Source organism: Ambystoma mexicanum, chromosome 12 (genome assembly GCF_040938575.1).
Source record: "Ambystoma mexicanum isolate Mex_15411 chromosome 12, UKY_AmexF1_1, whole genome shotgun sequence".
NCBI classification, from domain to species: Eukaryota; Metazoa; Chordata; class Amphibia; order Caudata; family Ambystomatidae; genus Ambystoma; species Ambystoma mexicanum.
Window position 1 is genome coordinate 83730117 of NC_090936.1, and position 21164 is coordinate 83751280.

Consider the following 21164-nt stretch of genomic DNA (forward strand, 5'->3'; position numbering starts at 1 on the left):
ACATTTAACCGTACAGTTGATGCACTTTAAAGAGATCGAATAGTAATTGTGGTACCACGTAGAACTGTATATTTGCCATTATAGATAACCGAGTACAAAGTGAGTTATCGTGATATTGTACATAACCTTAAATATTAATTATATAAAGATTGTGTTTTAACTAATCCAGTGTGCAGACATTCCTTTGTGGGTGCTTGGGGACTAAACTGTACTTAGGAACCAGCCTGCATCACCTCCTGAGAAGCTAGGCCTTGATTGCCCGTCCATTTCTACCATAATAGAGAATCTTGGCTTGGGTCCTCTGTGCCTCTCCTCTACCATAAAGAGAGCAGAAGTACATGCCGCCCCTACGGTCTTTACAATCAGGGCTTGTGTTACAGGCCGGTCCTGTTCTTCCTGCGTGGAGTATTCCCCTTGGTCTGGGGGGAGATCCGTTGCATGGGGTCTGCCTGGGAGGTCTGGGTCTTTGGCCCACATCTTGGCCAGTGCACCTTCTTGGAGCCTTTTGGTGTTTTTTGCCGCTGACTGAGGCTCTTTCCCCCTTGACTTAGACATTGTTACTGGCCGTGGTAATTGGCAGTGGGCTCAGGGGTTATTCCGTCCCCCCTGGTTGTGTGTTTGCCTGGCTCCGCTGGGTATTCAGGGCAAGCATTGTATGTTGCTGGATCGGCTTTCGGGCCCCGAAGAGCGCCCTGCGGTGGCCCGGGCGGTCTAGGTTTGCTTTCAGTTCCTGTCTCTGTAGGGTGTTGCGTTTTTTTGTGCTCCTGGAGGTGGGAGCGGACCCTCCTGGAGGTTAGCCAGGAGCTGTGTCGAGGCAGGGCGCTGGGGGTGTCCCGTCCGTGCATAAGTGGGTGATGCGGGCCCCTTTGGACTTTTGGGCGGGTCCTCTCTTTGCGTCAGAAATCTTGTGACCCGTTTGGTTGCGGAGTCTCGGTCGCCGCCAGTAGCTCCCGCGGGGGGGGGGTCTTGGGGTCTGTGAGTGTCCACCCGGGTATTGATAGACCCTTCTCTGGATGGGTGCCGCCGTCTGATGGGGTTTCTGTCCTGTGTTCCAAGCTGGGCACCCAGTCGGTGCTTATGCCAGCCCGGGCCAGCTGGATCTGCGGCGTCCGCAGGATGGGCTTGTTCCCTGCTGTCTTGTGTGCTGTTGCCTGACTCGGTCGGTGCTCTCTTGGAATCCCCTCCATTCCGAATAGGCTAAATGCCCGATGTGGGTCCCCTGGTGACCCCGGGGTCCGCACTCCAGGTTAGTGCCTTATCTGTGATAGTGTGCCACCACCTATGTTTCTTAGCACTGAGTCTTATTTTGGGCTGCACACTGAACTGCTGGTCATCTTACGCTTTTTACATGCGGGGGAGCCCTTGCCATTCTCTGCTATGGTTGTTGCTCAGGAGCCACATTCCTCTACTGGTCCGGTTTAGGCATGCTGCGTGCGTGCTTCTTTCCACAATGGTGGTATGCCCCCTTGAATTGGGTGCTGGTGGTTCCCCTCCCCCTGCTGCAACAGCTCCAGATGGTTGGGCGCTTGGCTTGTGAGTGCTGGGCGGTCACTTACTCGATTGCTGTTGGGGTATAAGCTGTTGGGCTCTGCAGCGTACGTTGGCAGGTGTGGGGTGGACTTCTGTCTGCCGCTGCCTCCTATCACCTCCTGTGGCGCCGCCGGGTTCCTACAGGGTCCTCTGCCCACTTCCCTCTGCTGGGCATTGCAGTGCGCGCCGGACGGCTGCGGGGGTGACTTCTCTCCCCACTGCCTCCTGTCACCCCTCGTGGAGCCGACTCCTGCTGCCGGGTCCGGCCACGCTGTTCCCACTTCTTGGAACTGCTGGGCGCGTTGGTGAGCCGCGCCTAAAAGTACTCTCCGCCGTTCTCCCTGTTGGAAAAGAGAGACGAGTCCCCGAGCAGCTTTGCTGGATTTTAAGGGTTTATTTTTTTCTCCTGCTAAGAGTGAGACTCTTTTCCCCACTCTTAGACATGTTGCTGATGCGTGTTTTAGGCTATTTTTTGTGCTTATGGTCTATGGTGTTTTTTCTCACCCTCATAGGTATGATCTTTTTACATGTGTGTTACACAGCACCCTCAGTGCAGTAACACAGGGGTGTCACATCGACCCCCAAACATAGACTCCATACCCTGGGAGTGACTACTGTCTCCCAGGGCATGTAAAGTCCCCATTAACTTTACTAGTCAATAGTTATGAACAAAACCAGTACAACCCATCTTACTATGGAAGTACTGGAAAGGGTTAATCGTTTTTCCCTGGTGTTTTTCTCGAGTTCCGTCCAGTCCCTCTCTCCAAAGTTTCTGGCTGGTGGCAGTGGTTATTACTGTAAATATTCGACCGTGAATATTTCCCTATGGGATTTTCCCATTGTTCGAGGCTACCACTTTTACTGACAGCCTCTAACATACCGCCGGTTTATTTTTATATTAACTTTACTCTGGTAGGTTTTTATTGACAGATATTTGTTAATATTTCTTTCTCGTGTCTTTCTCTGAAATCCTTACCCAGGTCGGGATCCTTTGTTCGTCCTTTTGGCGGGCTTCTGCCCAGAAGCCCTCCTATTGGCGCCACTGAGTCTGGGGTATGTGTGGGAGGGGGAATAGGCCCCCTGGATAGGGTTACCTAGGCAACCTAAGTCGCACTCTGCCCTGATAGGCTGGGGGGTTATCCCGCCAGGATAGCCACCCGACTGTGTGAGTGACAGCTAGGCTGTATGAATGGGGGTTTTTCTGCATAAAAGCAGGGCTCTGAGGACTGGAGGACAAGACGTCGCCACTGGAAATAAGAAACCCAAAGAGGAGAGAAGCTTTAGACATCTGCAACGACTGAAATACCGGTGAACCCCTGCTGCAGACCCTCACCACTTTTCACCAACGACTCAAGAAGATCTTCACCTGCAAGAGTCTTCATCCCTTGAGCTGGTGGGGCCAACCAGTTCGCCAATTGCCTTCAAGGACCTGCCTTAGTCGAATCGCCAGTGCCAAGCACTAGGAGACCGGATAGCCAGGCACCCGTCCAACACGACCGCGATTTAAAGGAGCGTACCTTTTATTTCGTCATGGCATCACCGCGGCTGGCTTCATCCATGGGCAGTGCAGTAACTCGAACCTTCCTCCACAACGAGAGCCTCTCTTCCACTGTTGGATCTCCCGAACTGCAGGAACGGCCAGGAACCACCGCCACCACAGGAGCCTCTTCCACTTTCAAGGTACATTGTTCCGCCAGGCCTCCCGTTTCGTTGGGTACTGCTAAAGGTGTTTTAAATCCTTTACTTACCTTCTGGGTTGGCCGCCCTTTTCGTCTAACATTATCTTTTTAGATCTGCAACCACCTTTTCAACTCGTTAAACAAAGACTTCACCGCAGCTACTAGAACAGTTTGATCCTGGGCACTTGCCTTGTACCATTGACTCTGGCACAGGCCTCTTGACTCTGGCTAATTCTGTTACAACTGCCTTCTCTAGGTTGCTTCTCACTAAGAAATGGTGTATTTCTTAGTGTATTTTTTGGTGTATCTAAACTCTTACAGCCACCTTTCCTTCCCCTTTCTATATTGCTGAAGTGCCATTTTGCTTGGTTTTCATCAAAGTATTGCATATACTGAAGTATTTCCTTGCCTAACTTGTTCACAATCTAATTGGGAAGTGTTGCTGGTGTGTTTAGGAGTCTAACTCTGTATGACTTGTCCTTTCCCTCCCTCTGAAGAAATTGTTAGAGTGCCATTTCTGCTTGGTTTACACTGTGCCGTTTTGCTCCGTTTTCACTCTTGCTCAAACTTGTCTACAATTTAATTAGGGAGTTGTGTATACTTTTCTTGACTGATTAACTTGCTTCAATGATGGTGATTTGTGTGTGAATTTAGGAGTGTGTAAAATAAATATATATATATATTCTTTTTGATACAAAGCTTTGGTCAGTGTTTCTTTGACCCATAGTATTGTAGTCCTATTGTGTAAACTCTGAATACTGCTCATCTCCCTCTTGAGATGAGTCTGACTGCTTAGCCACAGCTACCAACTAAATCTTTGTGGTACAGACTGACACCAAAGGGGATTTATTGCATATACCCGTAGTCTTAATCTTCTGTAGTGCTCCCTAAGGGAACTGCATAGGATTCTGCCTAACATCCGGCGCTGTTAATTTGCTTTTTGAGCCTGGGGAGGGCTTGGAATGCTTTAAAAGTTTATTTTGGAGTCCCGCGGGACGGGAGAGCTTTGACTACGACCACCATCGTGGCCATCTTGGATTCCTCGACAAGTAGTTGTTTTTAAGGTGAAAATAATATCTTGGAGAAGGTTGATCAGTTGAAGTCTTGATTCAACGTAGAGGCAATGACAATGATTGCTGCTTATTCATTAATGACATTTCGCATTTTAAATGTGTTGTGTGTAGTGACCGTAGTGGTAGCGATGTTTCTTTATTACTTATTTCTCAGGATTCAAATGTGTACATTCTACATAAGAGTGTAAGAAGCATTCATTGAGTTTTCCTTAATGAGAAGTGTATCAGACCTATCTTGAATATGAACTTTATATGTGCAGCATCTATTTAAATGTACTGATTATTGATATGTTATGCATGTGTTTAATACACACACAAAGGGTTACTGGAAGGTATGAGCAGTGGTCTATCAATAAAAAAATAATATGACATTAGTAAACCTAGTCTCTCACGACGGGGAGTTGTTGCTTACTTTCTTTGCTGATGCACAGGGACAGGTATATGCTTTCCTCTACTCTATTCCTACCACAACCCCTGACGGAGGGCACTTAGACACTCCCCTGAGGGTGGAGGGAGGGCTCTGGACATAGGGATGATAAGAATCACTTAAATAAGTAATTTATCCTTCTTAGTGGCAATTATATCTGCCAAGAGTAAGCAAACTCCAGGTGCTTTGAGTGACGCCCCTTACGTCTTGTTTCCTTAATCTAAAGTCACATTGAGGGTACAGAACTCATTTTTGCCAAAGGTAGTCTGACTTTTACCTTGTCCAAAAGATTCAGTTACCAGTTTTTTATTTGCCTCATCACACATCCAGGTAAGAAGGGAGGCTGCATATTTTGGACCTAAAGGGAGACTGGAGTTTTTACAATTCAAGACTTATGGAAATCAGGAAAGGTGAACAATTGTTTTTCACAAATGCAGGTCCCAGAATGGTTGTAGTGATAACTAAACAAACGATTTTGAGATGGATCATCCTATGCATTTTCATATGCTGCAGACTTGCTCAAAAAGAGGTTCTTTAAATGTTGCATGCACATTCCCCAAGTGTGATAGCAGCGCTTCTAAGGAGGCGTCCTTGTCCTGGATATATGCCAAGCAGCTGTGTGGGCCTCTGTCTGCCAAACACTAATGTCTGGATGCTATGAAGTCCAAGGATGCCTGATTTGAAAGGGCGGTCGTCCAGAGTTACCTTGTTTAGAGATAAGTCATCACTTTCCTTCCACCTCCAGTTTGATACATCATACACCTGCGAGAGTCTATTTTAAGATTAGGAATTCGTGGGAGTATGCCAACCAATCGTAGAACATATTATTTACCTGGCTCTTTCTGACAGACTCCCACAGATTTCCTATGGCCCTCCCAGCCATCCCCATAAATCGAGAGTGCTGAAATATAACTTTAGAGAGAAAGAGCGTGCGAGACGAAACAGAAATACTCTTTTACCCTTACAGTTCTCTCAACTGTTGAGCACAGGGAAATAAGGGTGGAACTGCAGTCACAGGGGATCATGCCTCCCTTTTGTACCGGAGACACCATTACTTTGGGTGTCAAAAAGTAGACCTGATGGTGTCCAGTCATTTGGTCGACTACAAACTGGTCGACTGCAATTTGGTCGACGTCATTTGGTCGAAAACCAAATGGTCGAATTTTTTTTTTTTTATTTATATATGTGTTTTGTGGGTTTTCGTGTTAAAAAAAAAAAAAGAAAGAAAAAAAAGGGGGTTGGGGGGGGGACCCCCCCCAAAAAAAAAAAAAAAGGGGTAAAAAAAAAAAAAAAAAAAAATTCGACCATTTGGTTTTCGACCAAATTGATTCGACCAGTTGTCCAGTCGACCAATTGATTTCGACCAAATGACTGGCAACCGACCTGATGACTACATTAACGCTGATAGACACAATGCCACTGCTAGCATACAAAAGTGTTTGATGCCGGCGAGTAATTTCTTAAGATTAGGAATCTGTGGGAGGGAGTAGCCCTAGTAGCGATTATTCACAGGATCTCTTCACTTCTCCCCAGAGGGGAGCCCTTCCCTGTGAGGTTAGGGGGGGTGAGCCCACTAGAGGGCCAATGTATGTTGTTGGTGGAACCCGGGAGGTGCAAAGCTGGCGAGAGGCAAGAGAGCCATGGGAAGTTCTCGGCCAAAAGGACGCCAGCAACCACGAGGTGGAAGAAGCATGAAGAGGGGCAAGTGCCAAATTGTGTATGCCCAAGAACCAGAATCGAGACAGTGGCATGAACCTGAAGAGATGGACTGATGTTCCTCAAACAACACCAAGACCGCAACTGGAAAGGCTCTGTGGATTCACACACTGGTGCCAGAAGAGAGAAGGCACACTGGACTCGCAGAAGAGACGAGAGGCAGCCCGGCCCCAGAGGAAGAACCAGTGATGCCAATCCATCAAAATCGAGGTAATGGGAGCGGCAGAGAACCGGCAGGGGAATACGACAGGAAGAGTCACAAGGGACTAATCATACTCATCCCAGCGGTTGTGAATACCTTAAAGAAAGTGAAGAATATAAGGGAACACATCATATTCGTCCCAGTGGTTATGAATACCTTCAGGAAAGTGAGGAACGTAAGGGGACTCCTCATACTAGTCGCAGTGGTCGTGAATACCTTAAAGATGGTGATGGACAGTTCACTAAGTCCACTGAGTGGTTGAAGTATAATCCAAAGTTAACCTTCTAGAGAGACTACAAGAATCTGAAAGGGATAAGGGTCAAACTCCTATTGTGAGAAGCCAAGGAACTCTATTGAAAGTATTTCAGGGGAAGCAGAAAAGGTGGAAAAATCCCCTAGAAGAAAAAAGGATTTGATTCACACAGTTACCAAGAACTATTTGAATATAGACTGTTAAGGCTGGAAGAAGCCTGTCCAGGAGAAGGGAGTCATTCTCCTGGCCCCTTTCTTTTCCTTTGGTATTTAATTAGTGGTAGGGTTAGAAAAGGATAGCTTTTGATGAAGGATGGATCATTATTTTGGACTGCCTTACTGACGACAAGGCCCATAGTTAATTGTATGTTAGGTAGGGCAAACCTTTGTGATGGGGACAGATACGCCTTTCTCTTAATATTTTAATTAAAAGAATTATAATATGCCAACATTTGGTCCACCCCCTTCTTCTGAGCTACCACACCCTCCAGCAGAAAGACAATTCCCCCAAGTAAATAATGTGTTCTTATCTTTTTGTTTTTTATTTGTATTTGGTTGAAACAACCTTTTACAAAAAGAAAACACAACATATTTCTTACAGCAATCACATATTAGAAAAATGCTTCCATTACGAAATATACTACAATCCAAAACAAAAATAAAATAGAATGAAAAGCAGTCTGGAAATCTAAAATTCTAAAAAATGTCTGTATCCAAAGCACAGATAACATAAGATCATGTGACATCACTCTTCTAGATCTTACAAGGAACCGATATCACTAAATTAAAAAATAAAGGAGGAGGAGAATCCAGCACAACCCTGACACAAAAAGGGAGAATGGTTAATCAACAATGTTACAACTAGCAAGCACCTGTACCACTGCAATTGTTAGGGAATAAGAGTCACCAGCAATTAGCCAATCCCAGAACATTTCTGGTATGAAGTTGTCTCTGTTGAAGCCAAATCTTGCGAACAATGGTGATCTGGCTTGCCAGGTTCCTTGACAATCCATTAAGAGATGTCTCAAAGTTCGATATTTCGGATTAGAACACCTATCACATAACCTTGTCGCTAGATCACCTTGACCTCTCTGTGCCAGAACCTCTCCTGTTCTTGCTACATTGAGCCGAACTCTAAGGAAATTATTCCTCTTTTTCCAGTCAAGGAATTTTACAAAGTATCTTGGAATGTAACCTAGATTCTTCTTCTCTACCATGAATTGATGTGTTCTTCCTCTAACACGCATAGTTTCTATTGTTTCAATCCAGTCCATTTCCTCCAGAACTTTTTTAGCGTTGCGGGGGTTTTGGATTAGAGTTTCCAGGTCAGTATTTGCCTTAGATAGTTTGCGCAGGACCCACCCTTCCAGTTTTCCTAATACCTCAGAACCACCCATCTCTAGATGCGCTCTGATGTCACCATACAGAGAGTCCTCTTGTGCATCAGTAATAAGCCTGACTAGGGAGATTAGTTTCCAGCCTGCTAGGGCTTTTAAAGAGCTTAATCCTAATTCAAATCTGAGGAACCCCACTGAGAGGCTCATGGGGAGATTAAGGACTTTCTTCCAAACCAATGCCTCCCATTTCTGCCAATCTGTGTACCATAACAAGGGTTTGGTTTCCAGCCCGTAGAGAATTACTGGGATAACCTTAATCTTGTAGAATCTAATCAGTGGTAAAATTGAGAATCTGCAATATTTTAATGATATTTTTTTCATCTGTGCTGATAATTGTAGAATTTTATTTTGCAGATCATTCTCAACCTTATACATAGCAGGGGAGGTATAGATTTTAAAGCCTAAATATATCAGCTCATCTACTGTCTGGATTTGCTGTACCGCCATCTCCCAATGAGAATAAGGCGCTTTTTTAAGACTGTGTCTAAACACCAAAATCTTTGATTTGTTCGGATTGAGGGCTAAGCTGTTTTCACTGGCATAACTGTCCAGCCTATTAAGCAGTCTGTGCAATCATACGGGTGTACAGTCTAAGATAACCACATCCTCAGTGTAGGCCAGCCAGTGAATCCTTGATATACCTATCACTGGACTGGCCAATGCAAAAGGTTTCAGACATTCACCTGCATCCGCCAGATACAAGTTAAAGAACAAAGGCGCACCCAGGCAACGCTGCCGAACCCCCTTTTCCACTCCACTAGACTCTGACAGTTTCCCTTCCTCATCTAGGCGAACTCTTATTGTGTTAGCTTTGTGAAACTCAACATGGCAAGCAACCCCTCAGGAATTCCCCAAGCTCTTAACTTTTACCACAATCGGCTCCTGTCCACCTGATCAAAAGCTCGGGAGAAATCCACCCACACCCCATACAGCACATTTCCTCCCTGCTTCCCTGTCTTCTCCGACATGACGTTGAGAGCAACCCCATTTAAAACTGTTGAGAGACCCTTCCGAAAGCCAGTTTGGTACTTGGAGAGGATCTTAGATTCCTTTGCCCATTTTTCTACTTCACCCAAAAGGATTTTCATGAAGATCTTTCCATCGATATCCAAGAAGGCAATCGGGCAGTAATTCATTGGTACCGTCCCATTCCCCCCCCCCCTTGAAGAGTGGAATAATAATAGCCGACTTCCAGGAGGAAGGCGGCAATTTCCTAAGTAAAATCTCTCCAAATAACCAAAGTAACAGTTTAGTCCATAATGTTCGATTGTCTTTTAGCACTAGGTATGTTAACCCATTCGGGCCTGCCGCTTTGGAAGATGAGCTCGTCCTAATCAGATCTTCCAAGGTCTGTACATCTAACGGAAGGTCCCATTTTACACTGTCCCTGGTTGAATAAGAAGGTGTTCTACAAGAGCCAAAGGTGAGTGAAAGATATTCCACCCAACCCTTTTCAGGGACCAGGTTACAAAGTGAGCTTTTTGAACTACCCTCCATTTTGTTTATCACCTTCCAAAAATTTCCTGAATCCCTATTTGCCACCAGCTTTAGCATGAGTTCAGTATCCTGCTGAAGACGTATGACCTTTCTTCCCACCGACCATTGTTTATACGTCAGGCGTAGTGCTTTGGATTTCATTCCCAATTCATCCTTTCCGATGTTCAATTTCTTTAGCATCCTCAGCTTTTGATTTAGATGTTTTTTCCTCAACATGGATTCTTCATCAAAAGCATGACGATGTACTTGCCTTTTACCCCCTCCCCCCAGACTTGGCAGACAGATAGTCCAGATAAATTTGGAAAAACTGTCCGATGTACAGTTGGCCTGGGTATGTGATCTGGGTTTTCGCTCAGGTAATTGTTCAGGGTCTTCATGTTCCCGTTTGTATTTTTGAAGGCGTATTCTGCCTTTTCTGCTTTCAACCAACTGCCTTTGTCTACATTGCCCTTCGAAAACCGGATCTGAAAAAGTAACTACCAGCCTGGAATGATCACTCCCCCCTCCCTTTTCGATGATCATTGATACATTATATGCAAAGAGATCAATGGACAGCAAAAAGTAGTCAATGATTGATATCATTTTACCCTGAGATCTCATCAGGTGGGCTGGTATGTCCCCTGGATTCATTACCTTTTTTCAACCCCCATCCTTCCAAGAACTCTACCCAAGATCTATCCTTCTCTCTGTTGCCTGGCCTTCCTTTATCGGGCGCAGGCAATGAGAATTTAGATCACCCCCCCCAAGATGATGTGAGCTCCTCCATAGAAAAGCTTGATTTTTCTCCAATGAAATTGCCAGATCCCCCAGAAAGGCTTCCAGACTGGCACGTGCCGGGTTCCAATATACATTCACAAATATCAACTCTGTCATATGAATCTGACACTTCAAGGAAACCCAACAAATTTGGATACCACCATCATTTTTTTAAGATTGATAAAGAGTCCCTCATTAGAATATTTCTAAATGCCAAGACCAAACCACCTGATGGTCTACCTTTCACTTTTTGGGTGGCAGCCTGGGAGATGACTCTGAAGCCTTCTATTTCAATTGGGTTAACCAACCATGTTTCTTGGAGCATTACAATGTCCCCCAAATTAAAGAGAATCTTCTTCATTTTTTGTAATGTGAATGTGTTGGGATCCCGCATGTTCCAGCTGATTACTCTAAACTCCTTTTGTCTAAGGGTGCTGGGTTTCTACCCCCAGCTTAAGGAGAACCTGCGACACAATTTCTGGCAGAAGAGAGTTAGTTGAGTTATCTCTATTAACACCATTGACCTCAGCCCTCATGGCTGAGGAGTGGCCTTCCTGTGAGTCCCCCGACCATTTAGTTGCTCTTGAGTTCCATTTGGACTAGTTCTGTTTTGGCTTCTCTAGTTCCACTGGGCAGGTACTTGATCCTCGAATCCCCAGTCCTTCCAGCTCTTTTGAAGCTCCCTTTATTGCTTCTTTGCACTCTCTTTTAGTAAGACCAAGTTTCCGCCAAAAACGCATTTTGAGCGTTAGGAAAGCGGACATATTCAATGTCTTCTGATTTGATCATATAAAGACTTCGTACTTTTTTCAAGTGTGACAAAATAACACTTCTACAGAGTGATCTAGTGGCTTTTTTATTCGATACAAGGGATAGCCAAAGCTTGGGGATTACAAAAGTTGACGTTTCATCCTCTATGGCCAGCCCCTGGTCGAACCGATAGGCCTCTTCTTTTGAGGCCTCCACTGAAGTCTCTATCCTTGGTCACTTCCCTTTCTGTGTCTCTATCCTTGGACTTTCCCAATTCCATTATGATCTATATTCAATGAGCACTGTTTACCTTGCCCCGATTTCACTTCTTCCAGCATCATAGATTTCCCAGGGATTTGGGTTTTAGATTGCCCCAGCAAAAAGATGGGAGCTATCCTCCTGTTTGATTCGAGTGATGACAGTACTTTACTATTTTCACCAGCCGCCTTCAATGCTGCATGCTGTTTATTTATTAAGAAGATTGATGCCCCTGGAATTTACTTGTTATTACTGCCCCAGCAGAAGCTAGGGCCCAGTGATTTGTCTCCATCCATCCTTCCTTCCTTCCTTTACCCAAGTCTTCCTCCATTTTCTCCTTCTCCACTTCCTTCCAATCCGTTTGAAGCCCCGCGCTTACGTTGATCACCCTAATTTCCTCTTCGTATGTGTCTGCTGGCTTGTCCTCTTTCGTTCCTTTGAGAATAGGGTGACCTGCCATAGGACATTTTATTAGTAAATCCTTATTGGGAGTCTTTGCAGAGTCACAAGCCTCTCTTCCCTCTCTAGATGAAGCTGCCCTTTGGTTAGGCAGTGATTTCAGAGAGGAGATTGTTTTTGTTTTCTTAATTTTTCCCTCCCTTGATTTTTAGGGTTCTTCCTACCCTCATGGGATGGCACTGCCCCTTTACTTTTCCTCCTCATTCTCGCCTCTCTTTTCCTTGGTCTCCTATTTTTGGATATGCACTGCCCTGTCTCTGAACTGGGCTAGCCTATCGAATCTATGTTTATATGAGAGTTTTCTACCACCTGATTTGACAATTGCTCGACCATCTCAAGAGAGGCATCGACTACATTGACCATTCGTAGAAATTCTTCAAGGACAGATTCTGGCAGAGGAGTGTTGTCAAAAATAGGATTGTTTATCTCCTCTGTGTCATCTATTTTCTCTTCTGGCAGCACTCTGATGATTGGTTTTATTTTAGACAAGAGATCTTGGAGAAGGATCGATATTCTTACTTCCTCCTCCTTTTTTGATGCTAGTGAACGTTGATTTGCTGATATATCCATTCCTTGTTTGAAGAGTTCCAGCCTCATTTCTTTCAAAGAGGGTGCCAAAGAAGTATTAATCACATTATTGCACCCTACTAGATTTGAGTCCAAATTTGCCACCTCCATTGTGAGTTCCAAGAGGATCCCTGCTTGTCCCTGAACCTCGGTCCTTAATAGTTCGAAAACAGAAACCATTGAATTCAGCACGAAGTTGAGGGCTGCCAGGGTATTGTTATCCTTTGCTTGCGAATTGTTCTGTGGTGACGATGACTCTGACAGCACAAAATGATCCCCCTGTTCTTTTCTTGAACTATCTCCTGATGGTAAGGGACGTGTTTCCCCCATATGATGGATTCCCTCTTTTGTCTGACAAAGCACTCTTTCATCTTCATGAAAGGATTCATTAAAGGTAGAAATCTCGCATGAATCCTCTTTCCTTCTTTCATTCTCTCTTTGCTGAGGTGTTAATTCTTTAGCAATTAAGAAGGAATCTTCATCATTCGTGCTTTTGCTTCTCTTTTTTCTGAAGTGACTGTCTATTTTCCTCCGAATTTTCTTGGTCGTTATTGTGTATTCTAGTCCACGCTTCCACGTGTGAGCTATGCTCTCCTTTCCCTCGATTTAGCCGGGTCTTGAGATCGCAGTGCAGAAGTCTGTTCGGTTCCATGTAATAATGTCGCCACAAAAATCTCGCCATGCAAAAATATCGCCGGAAAATTGCCGTTTTTTGTGGCAACATTATTGCATGGAAAATGTGGGGGACACCCCCGCAACCCCTAAACTTTTTTTTTTTGGCCCTGTCCCCATATATATGGTCACCCAAATAATATTGCCACAACATTTTCCCGGCGATATTATTTACGGCGACCATATATATGGGGATATTATTACCTGATACCCTCTGTTCCAGCCTGATTGTGAGCCTGAGTATGCACTTGGGCTTGGATGACTTTCTTCTTGGGACCCTCTACAAGGTTTCCATTGTGTACCTCCAGGCCCCTTTCAGGCTCGCTATTTAGTGCTTCAGGACTTTTCTCCCCATTGAGGGGTATTGGAACATCTTGTTTCGGTGCTCTCAGATCATCCAGCATCGAGGTGCTATGTAGTTTCATCACCTTCATGGGATCGTAGGATTTCCCGCTGCCCAGGCAGCGACACAAATAGAGTAAGAGCACTAGGAAGTTATGGGTTTATTCAATTTGACCAGCGCTATGTGAGCAAGGCACTTTTTTTGCTAATTTTAGTCACTTTTAGGACCTATGTCACTTACCTCAGTCAACTTTCTTTCCCACTTGGGACAATTTAAATTTCAAAGAACCTCCCTCAGCCCAGGACAGAAAGAAAAAATAATAATAAGAGAGGGCGAACAGTATGAGGAGACCGGGGGGCTCAGCAAGACACACCCCCTATCCAAACTCCAACAACCACGCCTTCTTAGTTCCTTTTGAACTTTGAGAGTGCCACTTTTGTGTAACCAGCTACAATTTTAGCTCAATTCCTTATACGTCCCTTAACTTTTCCCAGCCGTATTGCATTGCATTGTATTGTATTGTTTATTTATTTATAGAGCACACCGGGCCGTTAGGCAACTGAGCGCTTGTGAAAATCTTAGGTTACAGTTACATCAATATCTTACATTTCTTATATTACAGTTACATGTAATCATTGCATGAAATATCTTACAATTCTTATGTTACAGTAGCAAGCATATCTTACAAGTTACAGACAGGAATATTCGGATATATTTACAGTTGTCAGTGGCGGAGAAGGGATTAGGGGAAGGCATAGGGAGAAGGAAGATGTGTCTAGGAGTCCAGTCTTTCAGAGGAGAAGTGACAACAGTCGTTGGTTTGTAGCCAGAGTTTAACATTGGTTTTGAACATGTGAGAGAAGGGAATGGCTCTAAGTGGATCAGGTATAGAGTTCCATAGATTTGCCGCCAGTACTGGGAAACTTGAGCCTCCAGTTCTTTTCAGATTGATGTTAGGGATTCTAATGCTATTGGTTTGGGCCTTTCTGATGGGGCGATCAGATGTGTACCTAGTACATTTCTCAGTGAGGTATGCAGGTGCTTTGTTATTAAGACAGTTGTGTATGATGTTCAAGGTTTTAAGTTTGATACGGTCATTGATAGACAGCCAGTTAGCAGTTCTTCTTTGGTCAGATATGTGTAGGCCTTTGGGAATACCCGCTTGACCAAATCGTCTTTCTTTTGGCTCTGGTTGGGTTTATTTGCCATTTCTTTTTGTTAAAGTCCTTCTTGTGTTTTACTTTGCGTGGCAAACTAGGTTTGCCTTCTTTGTTCACCGTCTTTTGGTGGGCTTCTGCAGAGAAGCCCTCCTCTTGGCGCCTGGGTGTCTAGGTAGACTGAATGTGGGGAAGAGGTGTAGTTACCCCCTGCACAGGGTATCCTAGGAAACCCAAGTCGCACTTTGCCATGATTGGCTGAGGTGGTTGTCCCGGCCGGACAAGCCCCCCTACTGCGTGATTGACAGCCAGACTGTGTGAATGGGGGTTTTGCGCATAAAAGGCAGGTCTCTTGGGCTAGTCGCCTCTGGAACTACAAGGAACCGAAGAGAAGTGGAGAGAACGATGGCTGCTGCAACTACCCCGTCCCGGTGAAGCCCTGCTGCAATTCTGAGCTATCTACCCTTCGACGACTAAGAGAAGATCCAGTCCGGAGTCTTCTTCCCTTGAGCCTGGTGGGGATAACCAGCTCATCTTCTTCAGCCAGAGATCTCCACCGTGGTCGAAAACGCTGCACACTTCTGTAGTGGTCCAGATAGCCACCAGCTGAGCCTCTCCTGTTTTTAAGGAGCACACCTTTGGTTGTCGCTTCTGCGGCTTCATCCCTGTGTGGTGCAGACCCCCTTCAAACGTACTCCTTCACAACGAAGCTCCAGGAATCATGGGTCTGCGGGAAACCAACAGGAACAACTGCCAGGGCACCAGCTGCATCGTGGAAATAAGGTACTGTGTTCTACTCGAGGAAACTGGATGAATCCCTTTTCTTCATCTTCAAGGCTTGTCCTTGTCTTCCCTCCTTCTTATAACTTTTGCTTCCGAACATTGACAATATTCAAGTACTTTTTGGCTACATGGAATCGTGAACTGTCTAACGGTGTGATCTTCGGCACAGGCCTCTGGTGTCCCCTAAACCTGGCTCCGGCCCTTTGACTTTTGAACTCCTGTTTCTGAGTGTTCCTCGATACTGTCTGCCTAACCTAAATATTGCCTGTGATTTTTACCTCCAACTCCCTCTGGGTATCTCAGGTGCTAAGTGTGTTTTTGCCCCGGTAGCATTTCATGTCACGGATACGTGTTTATTTAGTAGACCAAACTGTCAAAAAGTGATCGCAACCGTATCCGCGGTATCGTGTTTTGTTCATAACACCGGTTCATTCAAACACAGGGTACTTACCTTGAGACGTACTGTACAAAGTGAATTGGTTAGTTGTAGTATATTTAACGTGTGGTTTTGTTTAAAGTCTAATAGAGATGTTGTGTTTATAACTGATGGTTTAAAAATAAATGTACTTCTATTTTTTACCTGAAACCTTGAGTCTGTGTTTGCTTGAGTCAAAGTAATTGTGGTGCCTTTGTGTAATCTCTTCTACTGCTCATATACTCTTGAGATAAGCCTGGCTGCTCTGCTACTGCTACCACTATAATTTAGTAGTATGGGCTTGTACCAAAGGTAAAACTTGTATTTCCACCTGTAGTCTCAATCAGGTGTAGTGGTCCCTAAGGGCACTGCACAGGATTCTGCCTAACAGTTGTTTTGCAAGGTTTGGAGTTTATGGGTGTTGTGTTTGCTAGTGCCTAGATAAAGTGTGTTACAGTAGTCTCATTTTGATAAAATAAGGGCTTGTGCGATGGTGATGCAGCTGTCCGTAGACAGAAATGGTTTACATGCGTGAAATAGCTTGCAAATGTAGCTAGTTGCTGAAGCTGTAGCGTTAACTTGCTTGTTAAGGTTGAGAGCTGAGTCTAGGTAGAATCCTAGCATTTTGACTTCCTTGGCTACTTTGATTTTGATACCATCAATAGTGATGGATTTGTAAAGGTGAGAGAGTTTGTTTAGTTTGCTGGTGGATCCAATGATTAAGAGCTCGGTTTTATCATCGTTAAGACATAGGCCGTGTGTGGCCATCCAGGTTTGAATGATTTGGTAGATTTTATTTATGAGGATAAATGTCAACTCACTGAGGGAGTGAGGTTAGCTTAGCCTTGCTTGTAGGAGGCGCTGGTTCAGAGGGCGGCGCCTCCGCGATCTCCTGCTCGCCTGTCTCACGTAGCTTGCGGCTGCTGCTTTTCCAGCAGCCAAGGAGGTCTGAAGCTATAAGGTAACTGGCAGTCTCTTATTATGTTTTGAGGCTTGTACTGTGCCTCCTGCTAAGCCACACACTCACAGTTCGACGGATGCTTGCTTTTTCCAAAGTGAAAGTAGGCAGCACAGGGGATCAGCTTTGCACACAAAACACAGCCGCTGTTGGCTTATACCAAAATAAATATTAGTTGCGTGGGATCAGAGACATGGCTCCGCAGTCTCCCGCTTGGGTCTCCCGTTTGATACTACACACGGCTCACGGCCGCTGACGTATTTCCTCAAAGTCAATATGGGCTACGTGGGATCAAAGAGACTCGGCTTCAAATTCTCCCGCTTGATGCTGCACACAACCACTGCCGGCTTTAGAATCACAGAAGGCAATGACTATGGGGTACAAGGTAACTGGCGAATCTCTTACCCAGATGTCACTCAGTTGTCAGTTTTGGCATGAATTGTGGCGTTATTGCGGAAACCTTCTCTGTACAGACTGATGTAGGAGAGTGGTCTTCCTTCTCCTTCTCTTGCCCTGAACGGACCACAACAGACCACTTGTCCTCCACTTCTCTCTTATAGGTGTTGCTTTATGAACCAAAATATAAAAGAGGTTTTTTAGCCTAGGGTTTTAATATTTTTTTCTAAAATTGAGAATGTTATTTAGTTTTATGACCATTTTATGTTGGTTTTCCAGCGATATAGCTTTGTTTTTAGAGTGTTCTCTTTGTTATATCTTTCAGATCTGGACAACAGTGAGAAGAATGAAAAGCTTAAGTTCAGCATTGTCGCTAGACTTCCCGAGGTAAACGTAATTATGTTGTAACCCATTTATTATTTGACCTACTTTGTGATTTTGAACTTCTAAAGCAATTGTAGGACTGATGCAATGACATTTACTGCAGTAGGCAAAGCAGTATAGTGCCAACCCCTCCTATGATATTATCATAGCATTTGCTACTTGCAGAGAAATCTGGCACTGCCTGCTGCTGGCACCATAAGTAGCCAACTACAATTGTCTTTTTCTTGGACTATCACTGTTTACTTTGAACCTACAGACTGTACTTAAAAGCATAATTCAATGACCTCAGTCATTGGCACAGTAATTCTGTATTTTAAACACAAGAGCCCTAATTACAAGTTTGGCAGAAAACGGTAAAAGTGCCGGTAAAACCGTTTACCAGCACTTTTACAGGTACAGCAAAGCATATGTTTGCCCAAACACATATTCCGGAATTACTGGCGCCTATAGCACTTCACCCAGAATCAGCAGCGCCGGTAATTCTGTGAAAGTAAATGCTGGCCACGCTGGACTGTGCCGGTAATACCAGCACAATGGTATTAAAAGACCAGATTTGCCAGGCAAAACCAAGGCAGAGATAAAATCACCTCAGAGCGGCCGGTAAATGGACACAGGTGAGTGAAATAAGGCCACAGGCGCACCCAATACACACAGGAACAGTACTTAAGGGGCACTTTTTTTATATACAACCATACTACCACTCATTGCCGCTACCATGGACCTGGAGCTGCTCCATGTTGATGTCCAGCTGCTGGAGCAGCAGCAGTGGCGACAGGAGGCCAGGGAAAGAAGGAGGAGGATGAGGATGGGCATACAGCTGATGCAAGTGGCGAGGCAGAGGCATGCTGTGATCCCTGGGCGCTCACAGAGCCAGATACACACCCTATACCGCCTAAACACGGAGACCATTCATGACCTCCTGAGCCTTATCCAAGATGACATCGGCAGCAGGATCAGCATCAGGACAGCCATACCACCGCTGTTGAAGCTGGTGTCAGTCCTGCACTTCCTGGTTACTGGCACGTTCCAGCACTTTGTGATCCAGGTGCAGGTATTGGAGGCCCTCCTGGGCCATGTAGGGCAGCACATTGCCCTCCCCACCATCCAGGCTCAGGTAAACACCACCAAATGCTACTTCTATGTGATTGCGGGCATGCCCAATGTGTTAGCAGCATTGGACTGCACACACGTAGGTCTGGTGCCACCCCACGCCTCAGAGGAGGTCTACAGTAAGCAAATGTAGTTCCATTCCCTCAATGTCCAGGTGACCTATGTCGCAGACCTGACCATCATGCACTGCTGAGCCCGGTTCCAAGGATCAACCCATGACTCCATGATCCTGCAGAACAGCACCCTGCCGGCTTACATGGCGCGTCACGGAGGACAAAGGACCTGGATGTTGGGTGAGTACATGTACATTTACACCTACATTGCAGCATGGGTCACAGGTAAATGGGGGGTATATGTCACAAATGAATGTCCGATAAGCAAACTGCACATGCAGGAGCAACCAGCATACGCCTCGATTGACAGGCCACAACACACAGGAGTAGCATTTGACTGGAGATGTAGCAGTCACTGACAGGCAATTTCAAACCCAAAAAGACATCCACATGTAATGCACTACAGGTACCAGAATGACACCCCCACTCCCTCCAATGCCACTGATTCTGTAGACCAGGCCACCTAGGGCCATGGGATGTTTGTCCCGGTGAGGCATGGGGCATACATGCACAGTGTTAGGGAGAATTCTCATTTCATGGCTAGTTTCCCCTACCTATACAGTCCCCCAGCAGCTTTGCTGGATTTGAAGGGTTTGTTTCTTTTTACCTGCTAAGAGTGAGACTCTTTTTCCCACTCTTAGGCATTTTTGCTATGTGTGTTCTAGGCCATTTTTGTGTTTAATGCCTATGGGATCTTTTCTCTCATAGGAACCATCTTTATGCACATGTGTTACACAGCACCCTCCTTGCAGTGACACAGGGGTGTCGTAGCGACCCCCAAACATAGAATCCTTACCCTGGGACTGACTACTGTCTCCCAGGGCATGTAAAGTCCCCATTGACTTTACTAGTCGATTTTTATGAACTTAACCAGTACACCCCATCTTAATATGTAAGTACTGGAAGGGTTTAATAGTTTTTCTCCTACGTTCATTTTCGAGAGGGTACCTTAAAGTCCTCTCTACAAAGTTTCTGGCTGGTGGCAGTGGTTACTACCTTTTATAAACGACCGCAAATATTTTCCTAAGGGATTTTCCCATTGTTCGAGGCTACCACTTTTACTGACAGCCTCTGACATACCGCCGGTTTATTTTATTATTAACTTTACTCTGGTAGGTTTTATTTGCCAGAACTTTGATAAAACTTCTTTCTCGAGTCTTACTCCATTTTCCTAACCTAGGTCGGGGATCCTTTGTTCGTCCTTTTGGCGGGCTTCTGCCAAGAAGCCCTCCTTTCGGCGCCACTGAGTCTGGGGTGGGTCTGTTGTTTGGGAGGGGGAGTAGAACCCCCGGACAGAGTTGCCACAGCAACTCAGGTTGCACTCTTACCTGATAGGCTGGAGGGTCTCCCGCCAAGATGACCACTCCACTGTGTGAGTGGCAGCTAGGCTGTATGAATGGGTCTCTTTCTGCATAAAAGCAGGGTCCTGAGGACTGGAAGAGCAAGACGTCGCCACTGGAACTACGGAACCGAAGGGGAGAGAAGCCAGAGACATCTTCAGCATCAACACCACCGGTGAAGCCCTGCCGGATCGTCTCACCATTTTTCTTCCACACGACGAGAGGAGATCTTCAGCGAAAGAGCCTCCTTCCCTTGAGCTGGTGGGGTCAACCAGTTCACCTATCGCATCCTCGGACCTGCCTTGGTCGAATTGACAGTGCCCAGCACTTCGAGACCGGATAGCCAGGCAGCTATCGACTCGGACCGCGATTAAAAGGAGCATCCCTTTTAAACTTCGTTTGGCAGCACCGCGGCTGGTTTCATCCCTGGGTAGTGCAGCGACTTGAACCTTCCTCCACGACGAGAGCCTCTCTTCCTCTGTTGGATCCCTCGACCTGCAGGAACTACCAGGAACAACTGCCACCGCAGGAGCCACTTCTTCACGTTTAAGGTACATTGTTCCACCTGGCTGCCCTTTCTCCGTGGTAGCCCTAAAGGTGTTTTAAAACCTTTAAATACTTGTAGGGTCGGCCGCCCTCTCTCTTAACATTGTCTTTCGCCTTGAATCTACCTCTTCAATATTTTTCTACTAAAGACTTGACTGCAGCTACAAGAACATTTTTGCTCCTAAGCTCTTGGTTCTGTACCACTGACTCTGGCTCAGGCCTATTGACTCTGGCTGATTTGTTAGATCTGCTCTCACTAGATTGGTTTTCAATGAGAAGTGTGTTGATGCACCTAAATCTTCTAAACCCCTCTTCCTTCCTACTGTTTTAACTTGTGGAGTGCCATTTTGCTCAGTTTTCATTCACTTATCTTTCTGCTTAAGT

The 21164-nt window shown here is 45.4% G+C and overlaps 1 protein-coding gene across 2 annotated transcripts in view; it reads left to right on the forward strand.

Moving 5' to 3' along the window:
* GSAP (gamma-secretase activating protein) overlaps window positions 1-21164 on the forward strand; it is a 2819616-nt gene that overhangs the window by 2568447 nt on the left and 230005 nt on the right. For both annotated transcript variants that reach the window (XM_069628052.1, XM_069628053.1), the window contains exon 28: window positions 17613-17674. In XM_069628052.1, the coding sequence (XP_069484153.1) occupies window positions 17613-17674 (62 nt within the window). The remainder of the gene's footprint in view (window positions 1-17612; window positions 17675-21164) is intronic.